Below are 14,478 nucleotides of genomic sequence, written 5' to 3' on the forward strand. Positions count from 1 at the left end.
AAAAACCATGGGGACCTCTCTGAGCATAAAGACTACAGATGTGAGAGGACATCAAAATGAGTGAAACCAGACAGTACACAATCGCAAAGGACTTGTCTACAGCAGCCAATGAAATGTGGAGTTTAAGTCTCCCTGTGCTGGTTAGGAAACAGACGATAACCCCTGCTTTGTTACCATGGAAGTACAACTATAATTTCTATAATCTAGTCTCCGTACCGTACATCTCGTCCTCCAGACCATGAACGAAGGCTCCGCAGGCTCCTGACTCTATCAGGTTCACAGCTTCCGTGTCTAGCTCTTCTCTGGGTGCGTCGTCTCCCCACTTCCTACCACTGGAGAAATCCCCGGAGCTGTACAACTCTTTGGCCCGCTCGTGTGCTGTTCTCTTCCTCTGTGTGGCAATAAATATGCAATAAAACAGTTAGTTACCAGCCAATTCAATTTCCAAGAATCTTACAGAGTGTGGCTCTGCCCATTGAAAAAAAAAAAACACACTAGAAACAAAAAAAGGCACACAGACAAATATAATATCCAGCTCTGACTCATTGCCTCAGTACCATTAACCCTTTTTAGCCATCAGGAGCTTGTCTTTTAAAAGTTACATGGACTTCTCATTCATTTGATCGATGTGATTGGCTGCCACAGTGATCCCAAGATCGGCAGCTCACCCCACCACCTCTTGATCACAAACAGTCCCTGTGCTGGGGGTACTGCCCACTACCACTACAAAACAAGACTTATGCTGGCCATACACGCACAGAATTTCGGCCAAAAATGGTAGTTTTAGGAAAAGATAGTTCGAAAATCGGGCCGTTAGTGAACACAAGTTTACCGACGATTTTGATTGTGTGCCCGGCTAATGTCGATGGATCCATTGCGAAAACTTATCGTTTCAACGAAAGTTTATACGTGTATGGTAAAATTGAAACGAAAATAATATTCTGACTTGTACTGTACATGTCTTTGAAATATCAGTGAACCGGAAGAAGAATCTATAAACGAAAGAATGTGTGTTCGTGAAATATGCTAGTTTCTGCACACTATCATAAAATGTATGTCCGAAAACAAGCAAATTATTCTATGTGTGAACCATACCTCGTGAAAATTCCCTACCCTTGTCACTTCCTGTCACATACGTCATGGAACAGCTGAACAGCTTAGCAGTGCGCATGCTCACAGCTCCGTATACGTCATGGAACAGCTGAGCAGCTTAGCAGTGCGCATGCTCACAGCTCCGTATACGTCATGGAACAGCTGAGCAGCTTAGCAGTGCGCATGCTCACAGCTCCGTATACGTCATGAAACAGCTGAGCAGCTTAGCAGTGCGCATGCTCACAGCTCTGTATAAGTCATGGAACAGCTGAGCAGCTTAGCAGTGCGCATGCTCACAGCTCCGTATACGTCATGGAACAGCTGAGCAGCTTAGCAGTGCGCATGCTCACAGCTCCGTATACGTCATGGAACAGCTGAGCAGCTTAGCAGTGTGCATGCTCACAGCTCCGTATACGTCATGGAACAGCTGAGTAGCTTAGCAGTGCGCATGCTCGAACCTGCGGAGGGTAGGGAATTTTCACGGTGTTGTAACGTTGCACCGCATCAGCTGTTGCCACGGTTACATTAAAACATCTCGGCTGCAACATGAAATCATCTCCGCTCCCATCCCTGTGACTCCCCTGATCTCGGCTCCTAAATGTAAAAGCGGCGGATGTATGAAAATATAAATGATGGAGATCTCGGCTCCGTGATTTATATTTTCATAGACCCGCCGCCGCTTTTACATTTAGTAGCCGAGATCAGGGAAGTGACAGGGGTAGGAGCGGAGATGATTTCATGTTGCAGCCGAGATGTTTTAATGTAACCGCGGCAACAGCTGATGCGGTGTAACGTTAAAAAAACCCTACCCCGTGAAAATTCCCTACCCTCCGGAGCTGTGAGCATGCGCACTGGTAAGCTGCTCAGCTGTTCAATGACGTAGGTGCACCGGAAGTGACGAGGGTAGGGAATTTTCACGGGTAGCGAATTATCACGGAACACCGGGTTAGTTTGGCTGATCGTTCGATAAAATTATATATGTTTTTATGGTTATCGAACGATCATTATGAATCATGAAAACAATTATGTAAAAGAGTTTATTCTGTCAGTTAGTGGCCAATTCCCTTTTGACCGATAAATAATCGTTCAGTCTGCAAAAGGCCGAAATTCTGTGTGTGTATGGACAGAATTAGACTGATTTCTAGTAGTTAAATGCTTTGGATTATTTTGTTTTTTTTTCCCCCTGCATAGTCCTATTTTTTTTGTACTGTTCATCCATTCTCTTTTTTTTTTTTTTTTTAACGTTTTTTTCCTCTGATCTTTTATAATAGATCTTGCGGACACAAATATAAAATGTTGCACGAGTAATTTTTAACTTCCATATCGGGACAATTCCTCTCCTACATGTAAAATCATCATTTTATTTTGCTAGAAAATGACTTAGAACCCCCAAACATTATATATATTTTTAGCAGAGACCCTAGCGAATAAAATGGCGATCGTTGCAATTTATGTCACATGTATAAAGAACTTACCGTAAAATCCTTTTTTTCTCTGAATCAGCGACAGACGCAGCTCTGCTTAATCATAGACTATAGGTTATGCTCCTCCCATTAGGGATAGGCACTAGGTGGAAAAAAGGCTTGTCCACGCCTATAGCGGCTGTCCCAGCCTACAGAACCCCTCAGGCTCTGCTATACTCAAACAGTTGTGTTGCAAGCAGTGTCAGAAAAAGACCCCATAACTCAAAAGTAGAGGGGCGGGTGCTGCATCTGTCAATGAACTTCATAGAAAAGGATTTTACGGTAAGTGCTTACAAAAATCCAGTTTTCTCTATCATTCATCGGGAAGGCGCAGCTCTGCTTATTCATAGACTATAGTGATGTCCCAAAGCAGTTAAAACGTGAGGGGTGGGAACAAGACAGGAACAAAAAACACAGTACATGTTGGTATTCATTAATTTCTACTAGTATTCCTACCGAGATGGTTTACTGTTGAGATCTCCTGACTTAATATCAGGCAGTCTTACTTCTATGAATATTCTGAGGGATATAAATTCCAATTTTTGTGTTCATTTTCACATCCGTTTGCACTCTTGTTCAAAGATTGTGCCTTATTGTCTGTGCCTGATTGTCTTAATATTTCAATTATTCCAATAAAAATATTGAAATCTAAAAAAAATCTGGCAGTGTTTACATCTGCCAGTGCCAGAAGTGACATCATCAGGCTTTCGGCCTCCCAGGGTCATAGAGATGGGTGGGTACCATCCGGGCAATGGCCAGCTCTATGGTAATGCGGCTCCACCACCGGATCGTTAACCCCGGCCTCCTGATCACATATACATTAGAGGGAATTGCCAGCTGCTGAACACAGCCTGTAGCTGCAACCATCATCCAGATATCACTTCAACCTTAGGACGTCATATTATGTCCTAGGGGAGGGAAGTGAATAAGGGGGCAATCATAACGTGAAATCATCGATTTGTAAAGGGGCTGTAATAGCCTTGTTCTTCAGCAGTCTCACCTAAAGTGTTCTCTAGTCTATGACTATCTTGTAAAGCATGTTCCCAGTCCCCAACACAAGGTGAGAGAACCACAAGCACCAATTTAAGTGTAGTATGAAGACACCTTATTACAAGATAAAAACAATGTTACTCACAAGAGTAGCATGTAAACAGGCGTAAATAATGGATAGGATGGTCCTGGGCATCAGGCCGCTTCTCTATTCACTGCCAGCAGCCATCTCAGTGTACAGATCCCTCATTGGAACTTTCCTGCCCTCTCCATCCCATTAAGGACTGCCTGAGCATTACTGGCTGTTTGCGCCAATACCCCTTTGTTTTTTCCCAGTCTCCAACAACTCTTACAGCAGGTCTGCAATCTCTGACCATCTCTTGTAGCATGCACATAGTCTGATTTTATGTAGCATTACATTCACTAAATCTGGTTTGCACTTGAGGTTCCTTATATCAAGTTAACCATTGCTTTAGGGGCTTGTGTATGTGGGAATTGCTTGCATCAGAAATGCTTTTATATGGAAAAAATCAACGAGAATGCAAGGACAGCTTGAAGCAGTGTAGAACAAGGTTAGAAGTACTTCTGTGGGAACGCAAAAGTATCTCAAAGCAAGCTGAATGTACCCAAAAGCAAGCTGCATTTTGCCCATCCACCAAGCAGTTCTACTAATGTCATTTGTGTATAACTCCACTTTAAAGTCCAATTGAACATTTGATTTAAATCAGCTAAATACGTTCTAGAGAACATTGATTTTCCACCAAGAACAAGGGTCCCCACTCTGCAGCATGCTGGCATGGAACAGCCTTTTCTACTCAGCTTATATAGCTCCTTTAGAAAGAAGAGACATTAAAAGATCTTTTGTTTTGTATTCAGCTCATTTAAAATGAAAGTTCACTTGGGCTTTATTTCAGTGGTTATCAACTTACACAAAGTATAGAGGCATCAACTGCACAAGGACTGCACATAATATTTAACACAAGTAATGCTACAGGGGATTGTCTGTGGACATACTGCAGGAGATGGCAGAGACTGTGGACAGGCGTTAAGCTGTGGTTGGAAATTGAAAACATGCTACAGAACAAAAACAGAGACATGGAACATGCTAAAAGACGGTGGGGGTCATTGATGATGCAGTCCCTTCACATTACAATGCACTACTGACTGCTGGGGTCTGATGGCTGCACAACAAGTATCAGAGGGCCGCATGTAGCCCTTTTACACGGGCTATCCGATTCGGTCTGCCTGTCAGTTTTTCAGGCTGACCTGATCGGACCCTCCAGTCTACCCCCTATGCTGCGGCAGATGTCAGCGGCAACATATCCGCTGACATCTGCCACTATCCAATCCGATCTTGTCCACAAAATCCAGGACGGATGGTGGTCCTATTTTCCATCCCACTGGCGAATGGGATCTGATATGATCTGATAAAAAAAAGGGACAGGCGGTCCATTTTCACTGAATTTCCTCATAGTGGAGAGTGGGACTGTGTTCACCTCCGTCTCTGCACAGTGAGTGGAGACGGACCTGTTATCCGCCTGCTCATCAGGGATCAGCTGAGCGATCCCCCGCTTAGAAAGCAGATTCAGTTCCACGGAGGCGCCTGTGTGAAAGGGGCCTAAGGCTTTAAATAAAAGACATATTAGATCTCTGTCAAATGATGCCCGCAGATTCGGAATTTAAGAGACAGGATACTTTACCCGCAGGTCCGACATAAGCTTCTTGTCCAAAGTCTGCTCCAGGAAATGGGGGCTGACTTGCAGCATTGATCCCTGTAGTACAGAATAAGAGGTGGTACAAGAAGTCAGTGTGTATAATTAGAAGAGTACAGACCGTTCTTTGTATGCTTAACACTACCAAATAACAGATCACCATTGTTATTTCTCTTCTTCTTTAAAAAGGCCAAATGTCACCTTGCCTATTTAGGGCGAAAGGACAAAGGTCCCAGTAAAGATATAAAGTGCTTCTGTATATGGAGGGAGCAGGAGATTCCTCCCCAGTGAATGTGCTCGTGTCTGGCAGCCAATTGCACACAACTAAGGCAATGATCTCACCTGTTCACCTTAAAGCGGAGTTCCAGCCTCACACACTCACCTGTCCAACGGTCCAACGATGCGGCCACCCGAAGCCTCGATCTTCTCCCTCTCTGCTCTCCGGCGCCGGCATCACTGGTGTGGGCACCCGGCTGTGACAGTTTGCGGCTTCACAGCCGGGTACGCACTGCGCATGTGCGAGTTGCGCTACTCGTCGTGATTGGCCAGCAATCTTCTGGGACCTCTGACATGTCCCAGAAGATTGCAGGGAGGGAGGGGGAGAGGAGAACTTCCGCTCAGGGCGCCGCGGCGCTCCGAGCGGAAGTGGGAGCGGGTACCTGTCAAAGTTAGGTACCCGCTCCCCCCCAAAAAATGACATGCCAAATGTGGCATGTCAGGGGGTTAGCACTACCTAAAGCGGAAGTTCCACTTTTGGGTGGAACTCCGCTTTAACTTTTTTTTGCAGTTGGATCTACTTCCTGTTTACATACATGTGTTCCAGCAACTGCCGAGTTCCATGATGGTCTGTAAACTAAAGTGTCCATAGAAATAGGAAAGAACCTCAACCAACCATAAATGATGGAGGAGGAGAGAATTGGATTGGGGATTTTTGTTGCCAAAAAACCAAAAGAATTATTATAAAAATACAAAATGTTATTGTTACATTTAAAATAACACAAAGAAAAAAAAACGGAATTTTTGTAAAATCTTACCGTAAAATTCCTTTCTCTGAGTCCTCCGACAGTCGCCGCCCATTCACACAGTCTTCACCAATGGGTATTGACCTTTGCTCCACAGGAGTAGCTAGGCACAAGATTTGTTAATAACAAAAGCTTTTAGCATAGACACACCCCTAGGGGCTGTCCCACTAGTCAATACTTCCCTGCACCAGCATTCCCAACTCAGTTTGGTAGCATAGCAGTAAGAGTACACAAAAACCCCAAAGAGGGGCAGGGGGCGGCGACTGTCGGAGGACTCAGAGAAAGGAATTTTACGGTAAGATTTTACAAAAATTCAGTTTTCTCTTACGTCCTCCGACAGTCGCCACCCATTCACACAGTCTTCACCAATGGGATGTCCCAAAGCAGTGTAGACATGAGGGGTGGGAGACGTAGCCGCAGAAGAAGCAACGCAGTACCCACATCAGAGAAGGAACCTTACGCACAGTAAGAGAACCAGCCGGGCAACAGGAAACGTGCTCAACAGGAGCAACAACCCAGGAACACAAGTAACCCAGGGGTGAAAACACCCCAACAGCCAAAAAACCCATAAACAAGGGTTCCTATGGCACTGCCGCACCGAGAACTCGCGGCCAAAGGAGGCGTCGGCTGATGCCTAGGCATTCACCTTCTAAAAAGTGGAGAAGGTGTGCACGGACAACCAAGGCGCGGCCGCGCACACCTGGGCCACCGAGGCCCGAAACCGGAAGACCCAAGACGAACTCAGAGATTAGGTAGAGTGCGCCTTAACAGGGAAGGGTGGAACCCCTTCCTGCAAGTATAGGCCAGTATAATGGCCCATCAGAGCCATTCGGCAATGGTCGCGCCGACTCCGCCAAGCCCTTCCGAGGACCCTCAGGAAGGACAAAGAGGGAATCCCACTCGCGAAAGAAACAGAGGACGACAGGCAAACCCTGATCGCCCAGACAACATCCAAGGAATGCAAGGCAACCCCCTTAGGATGCCCAGGCTTTGCACAGAGCAAAAGCACGACAACGTCCTCAACAAGGTGAAAGTCAGAGACCACCTTAGGGAGGAAGGACGGGTGAGGTCGCAAGACCACCCTACCCTTGTGAACCACCGAGTAGGGAGAGCGGCAGGACAATGCCGCCAACACTGACACCCAGCGAGCCGAAGCGATCGCCACTAAAAAAGGCAACATGACCAGACAGCAGAGGCAACGACATCCCCCTGATGTAGTCAAAAGGGGACACGCTGCAATACGGACAGAACCAAGTTCAAGTCCCACGGAGGCAGGGGCTCCCCCCGAGGGAGAGCCAAGAGACGCACACCTCGAACAAGGGTGCGAATGAGGAATGAGACGCCATAGGGCGCTGAACAAGACCAGCCAGTGCAGAAACCTGGCCTGGTATAGTGGCCAGCGCCAAACGCTGGTCCACACCAATCTGAAAGAAAGCCAACACTCTGGACACCGAGGATGAGCGAGGGGGGAACCCCTTGGACACACACCAGGTAAAGTATGCTTTCCAAGTACGGTAACAAATATTACCAGACGAGGCTTTTCCAGCCTCGATTAGAGCAGGAATGACCTCAGGGGAGAGACCCCAGTCCACAGGACCCGGCTTCCAACAGCCAGGACGTTACAGCCAGCGACTGTAAAGCAGGAATGAAGATCGGTCTACGAGACAGAAGGGCTTCCCACAGTGGTAGGTGCCACGGAGGCACGACAGCCAGATGAACGATGTCCGTGTGCCAGGACCGGCGAGGCCAGTCCGGAGCCACCGGAAACACCGCGTGCGGTTTTAGGCCAACCTGTGAAGGAACCTGGACCGCAACTCAAGTGGAGGAAAGGCATACATCAGACGATGCTGATGCCAAGGTGCCACTAACGCGTCCGAGGCGGCCGCCCGAGGATCGCGCGCGCTTGCCACGAACCTTTCCACCAGGTTGTACAGCCGACATGCGAAACAGATCCACATTCGGGGATCCCCACCTCGCACACAGCATCTGGAAGATTTAAGATTTCCGGGCGTAGGGACCAATCCCCCTGGTCCAGGGTCTGGCGGCTCAGATAATCGACCTGCCAGTTCCCCACCCTCGGAATGTGAACTGCCGTGAACGCCGGGACGTGAGCCGCGGCCCAAGACAGAATGTCGGTCACTTCCCGGGCCGCTCGGGCACACCTGGTGCCCCCTTGGTGGTTGATGTAAGCCACCGCGGTGGCAATGTCCGTCTGTACCCGAACCAGACGGCCCCGAAGTCGTTCCAACCACTGGAGAAGGGGAAGCTGTATCGCTCTCAAATCCAGAATGTTGATCGGAAGGGAGAATCTCTCCACCGACCAAGTTCCCTGGGCAAAACAGGGCGCCCAGAACACCACCCCAGCCCGACAGACTGGCAGCCGTGGTGATCACCGTCCATAGCAACGGACGAAAAGACTTGCCCCCCGACACAGCCGGGGGCTGGAGCCACCACAGAAGATCTCTTCTGGTTAGGCGCTCAATGAACCCCCAGATCCCAAGATTGAGGATGCTTTTTCCAGCGTGGCCAGAATCACCACATGGAGAGACCGCGCGTGAGTAAAGGGAATCGCCTCGAGGGTCGAGACCACTAACCCCAGGCACCGCATACAGGTCCTGAGTGCGGAGGAACGGGTGTCCCTGAGGGACCTGACCTCTTCCTGACGAGTCCGGAGCTCTTCCTCCGGCAGGAATACTCTAGCATGAGCAGAGTCCAGAACCATTCCCCGATAGGGAAAGCCAAATGAAGGAGACAGCGTCGACTTCGGAACGTTGATGGTCCAACCGAACTCCTGACGCGCCTGTACCGTAGTGGATAGGGCGTGCAGCAGGCTCAGACTGACACTCGAACCTAACAGGAGATCATCCAGATATCCCAAGACCGCAACGCCCTGGGCTCTCAGCACTTTGGTAACAACCCGTGGAGCCGAAGCAAGACCGAAAGGTAACGCCACGAACAGGCAACGGTCTTCCGTAATGGCGAACCGAAGGCACCTCTGGTGACCTTCGAAAATGGGGATGCGTAGGCACGCATCCTTCAGGTCGACAGAGGCCAGGAATCCTCCCAGGCTCAGAGCAACCCCACTGAGTGCAGGGATTCCATGCAAAACTCCCGAACACGCACGAAGCGGTCCAGGATCGGACGCACTTCGCCCTCCTTACTGGGCACAGTGAGTAAATCGGAGTAAAAACCCCCGAAAAACCTGTCCCGGTGAGGCACCGGGATCACCACCCCCTGGGCCAGGAGATCCTGCCTGCGCCCAGGAGACAGCCGAGAATTGTATCCCGTTCAAACGATTTCCTGAGTCCATCTGTCCCGAAGCGGGTCAGCCAAGGTTGGAGGAAAAAACGCACCAACGTCCCCCCACCCCAGAAGCGGGTGAGGGCGTCCTTTCAGGCAGAAGCGGAATGGAGCGCAGAGCCGGCGTAGCCGGACTATCGCTATCTGCCCAGGGCTTCTTCTGGCCACCTTGGCCTTTTGAAGAATCTTCCCTTGGACTGCGACTTAAAGGCACGAAAGGACCCCTGAGAGGGTCCAAATGCGGGGCCCCACTCGCCGCGAAAGGACGTGTTCTTCGGATTCTGGGGCAGCAGTGTGCTCTCGCCCCCAGTGACTCCATTCACCAGAGTATCCAAAGCCTCGCCAAAAAGGCGAGACCCAGCATGGGGAAAACATCCACCGTTTTCCGCTACAATTGGTCAGTCGACCAACTCTTAAGCCAGAACAGTCGACGGTAGGCACCGCAACACTAGACAGGCGTGCAGCGAAAGGGGCCTCATGCAAGGCCGCATCGCAAAAGTACATGACCCCCTGCTGGAGTAGGTCTACCATAGCCAGCGTAGCTGGCGGTGCAGCATCAGACACAAGGGTGCGCCAGAGCCCCCAGTCCAGGCGGCCCCCGCCTGAGCCACCATGACAGAAGCGAAATAGATTTGAGCATAGAGCCCGCCACCATATAAGCATGGTGGGCAAGAGACTCCAACCTCCCGTCCGTAGGGTCCCAGAAAACCGGGGTATCCTCAGAGGAAACCAGGGTAACCTTGGTCAACACGGCCCCAGCGTGATCCACCTGGGGTGCCACGCACTAGCGCTCCTTCATGGAGGGCGCAACAGGGTAAAGCAGTGTAAACTGACCAGGCACCGTAAAGGGCATTTTTAAATTGCGCCATTGTTCAATCACAGTGTGATGAAATGCAGCAGGGCAGGGGAAAAACCTACGCCGACTAGCGGGTTCCATGTATCCCAAAGGATAATCTTTTATGGGAGGGAGCAGCTCATCCATGAGCGCAAGCTCTTCAGGCGAGCCTGGGGGAGACGTATCGACCCCTTCAACCTCTGCCTCCCCTGCAAACCCCAAAAGGTCCAGAGATGAGTGAGACCCTGAAAAGGGCAAGCCAGTCACAGCAGCCACATCACCATCTGAAACATAGGAGATAGATAACCTGGCCCGCTACTATGCAGAACGTTCAGCCATCCGCACCCCATCTATGACACCAGAAATGTCACTACAGCGGCCAATATAAGGCACAGCGGGGGTTCAGCAGACCCAGGGTCCCCCACCAGGGCCAGGGGGAACCAGCTATCCTGAGAATCCATGTCAAAAAACAAGTTTGGAATAAAAGGTACTGGCCCTTTAAGCGCCACGGCGAGCGCAGCCCACCGCAAGGCTCACAATATGCACCGATCCCCACAGGGGCAGAAAACAGCTGAATTAGGAAGGATAGCCCAGAAAGGTATGGAGAGATCACCTGCAGAGCTCGCAGAGCGTTGCTACTGATGGCAATAAGGCTGACCTATAACTGCAGCAGGCTCAGGGAAAATGGCTGCCCATAGAAATCAATGGGGGCTTCTAGAAAATGGCCCGCCGACATGTGCTCGGATCGAGCGACCCGCCACACACAAAAAAATGGCGGCGATCGGCGCCAAAAGCCACTGCAACCCTGTACAAGGCTCAGGGTGAAGCCAACATGTCACATACAGTGAAAATGGCGGACCGCGCTGCGCTCAGCCGCAGCGGTCGCCGCCACACATGTCTGTACTTACATCTCCCAAAGTGATTTTCACAGCGGAGCAAGGGAGGCCCCCCCCCCCCGCAGCACAAATAAAGGCATGTAACCCCATAGGGATCGCAGCAGGGAGCCCACACACAACAGACATGGGAGGGGACACACAGCCACAGACTGACCCCCCCAGACAGAGGGTCCCCACACAGAAGGTGCTTACGGTACCGGATGGCGTGGGGAACCGTCTCAAAAACGACAAACCGCTATCCTCCATGACAGGGAGTGCCGCAGCCGGGACGCAGGAGACCGCAGCACAAGACCGCAGAAGGCGTCCAATGAGGTAGCCACCTCACAGGCAGCATCCCTGCAGCGAGCAGGGATGGTTCGTTCATGGCGCCAGGGCGAACCGTAGCTGAACGCTCGATGGCAGGCTGGGGATCCATCTGGCCCTCAGCCCTGGGATCCAGGGTGGCCAGTCCGAGACCCAGCTCCGCATGACACATCTTCATCCGAAGATCCCTAACTAAGAGCTGACAAAATAACAGCTAGTAAAGTAAAGAGAAAATACTTGAAATAAAATAAAAAAAAGGGTAGAAGGCTGAGACTGAAGCCCCAGCACAGGAAAGCCTGCTACTCCTAAGCTAGGCAAGATCAAACTGAGTTGGGAATGCTGGTGCAGGGAGGTATTGACTAGTGGGACAGCCCCTAGGGGTGTGTCTATGCTAAAAGCTTTTGTTATTAACAAATCTTGTGCCTAGCTACTCCTGCGGAGCAAAGGTCAATACCCATTGGTGAAGACTGTGTGAATGGGCGGCGACTGTCGGAGGACGTAAGAGAAATAAAGACATATATTGCACATATATTATTAAAATCAAATTGGTATGCTGCATTTACAACTCAATTCAGAGGCAGATTATATATACTGGTATCACGGAGTAGCAATCCCGACATGTTTCAGCACAACGGTTTCATCAAGGGATACTTTCTGAGCTACTTCAATGATGAAACCAAAAGAAGATTAGCTTTCAATATAGTACCATACATTAAGTTATAACACAGATCAAAGGGCGCACACATAGGGTTAATAGGTCAACTAATTTAGGCTGGAGCAGCCCTCAGCAAAGCATCCCTGCAGAAATGCAGAGACAACTTATCCAAACTCCAGGACAAACGGTTTGGGCAGATGGGGAATAGAGAGATTTTTTGTATCTGCCTAAACCGTTTGTCCTGGAGTTTGGATTAGTTGTCTCTGCATTTCTGCAGGGATGCTTTCTGAGGGCTGCTCCAGCCTAAATTAGTTGACCTATTAACCCTATGTGTGCGCCCTTTGATCCGTGGCCCATTTGTGAGCAAAAATAGGGAGTCTGACTTCCTAAAAGACTCCGTAGCTGCCAGGTACACCCTAATTGCCCAGACCACACCAAAGGCATGCAAAGAAATTTCCTTCGGATGTTTTGGTCTGGGACACAGGGAGGGCAACACAATGTCTTCATTCAAATGAAAAATCAGAGCTAACCTGAGGAAGGAACGACGGACAAACACCTTATCTCGGTTTTTTTTTTTTTTAATCAGTAAAACGGTTTCTTCAAAATTTTTTTGATCAGTTTTATTGCTGTTGCAAGGAATGTAAACATCCCTTTTTACAGCAATAGGGAGTGACAGGTACGCTTTATGGAGAGATCTGTGTGATCAAATTCTTTCACAATGTAAAAATAGCGCCGTTTACATCCGGGGAAACTGGAAGTGACAAAATACTCGTCACTTCCAGTTTCCTTTAACATATTGAGATGGTTGGGGACCTTCTGGTCTTCGATCAGCTCTATGGTAAGTCAACTGAACCGCCGGCTTCACATTTCAGGCTCGCTGGTTGGACAGTAGAGCCCGGAGAGGCGACGACCATTCCCGCTGCATGTAAAAGCCATTAAGCGGCTTACAAAAAAAAAAAAACTGTTCGCCTCCTGAAAAAAACAATACTGGGATAATGCCTGTAGCTGCAGTCTGTATACCACTTGAAAGTGGCAGCATATATGTACATTAGGTGGTCTTCAACTGGGTAAAAAAAGAACTCACCAGAAGTTTGCAGGCTTGAACACGGACTACCCATGACCCATCGCTGACCATGTGACAGACCTTACCGAAAGCATCATCTACCAACCGGATCTCCTCATTGGAAGATGGGATAGGAACAATGCTGTAGAGGGAAAAGGAAGAGTTACACACAGGACACACAACAGGGAGAAGGACTTTCACCTTTGCATGTGATAAGGTAAGAGTTACACGCAGAGATGGCTAACGTGTAGAGGGCCGTGCAGAAACCTGGGACAAGAATCTAGCACCCTTAACACCATATTATATATATTATTTTACACACACACACACACACACACACGTGTATACTGTATACATGCATACGTGTATATGCATTGTGTTAGACTGGGTTCACACTAGCTGCGGCCGTGGCTCACAGCAGGGATCCGGTGCGTCCCTGCTCTCCGTTTTAGTTGCAAATCAGGTCTAAATTATTGCCTGAATTCGGAGCTGAAAAGGAGCCAAAAACGCAGAGGACCCTTTCCAAATGTGGACTGCGGCCACCCTGGAGTTGTGTGAACCGGAACCACTCTCCTGTCATGCAAATTGGATGCGGGGAAAGCTGCATCCAATTCGCATACATGTGAACCCAGCCTTAGTGTTACTTCTTTTCAGGACATAGTTTACATAGTTAAAAAAAATAAAAAATAAATATGAATTACCTTTCTGGATAGAGCTGACTTAAAACCCAAATTAGTTCCACGGCAGCACTACGCACTTGTTCATAATCATCTGTGAGCAGTTTACAAGCCTGTATACGAAACACAAAGGGCCATTATCTTCACCTAATATACATTAATGGGAAATTCCCATTCTCCATTCCATGAAACCATCAAACACGGTAGTCGGTCTTCACTATCAAAATGTCTGTGAGTGATTCAGATTTCAGTGGAAATTGGGTGGAGAGTAATTATCCATCAAAGAAAAATGCCGGCACAGTCCCCTGAGAATAAAATGGCAAAAGTAAACCAAGACATACAGGTAGACCCTGGGGACGAGGTGGATTGGGATTTTATAGTGTGCCCAAGAGTATCAATTAGATAAAATACAGATTATAAAAATATACATTTTATTGAAGGCAAGATAGTAAAAGCATCATACGAGAGTA

At 48.8% G+C, this 14,478-nt stretch overlaps 1 protein-coding gene across 1 annotated transcript in view; it reads right to left on the reverse strand.

Annotated features, from left to right (window-relative positions):
* INTS4 (integrator complex subunit 4) overlaps positions 1 to 14,478 on the reverse strand; it is a 124,031-nt gene that overhangs the window by 72,137 nt on the left and 37,416 nt on the right. The window contains exons 7-10 of the mRNA XM_082245964.1: positions 14,033 to 14,121; positions 13,353 to 13,473; positions 5,246 to 5,317; positions 217 to 391 (exon numbers count right to left, since the gene is read on the reverse strand). Coding sequence (XP_082102090.1) covers positions 217 to 391; positions 5,246 to 5,317; positions 13,353 to 13,473; positions 14,033 to 14,121 — 457 coding nt within the window. The remainder of the gene's footprint in view (positions 1 to 216; positions 392 to 5,245; positions 5,318 to 13,352; positions 13,474 to 14,032; positions 14,122 to 14,478) is intronic.

The sequence above is a fragment of the Pelophylax lessonae genome (genome assembly GCF_965119305.1).
Source record: "Pelophylax lessonae genome assembly, chromosome: 2".
NCBI classification, from domain to species: Eukaryota; Metazoa; Chordata; class Amphibia; order Anura; family Ranidae; genus Pelophylax; species Pelophylax lessonae.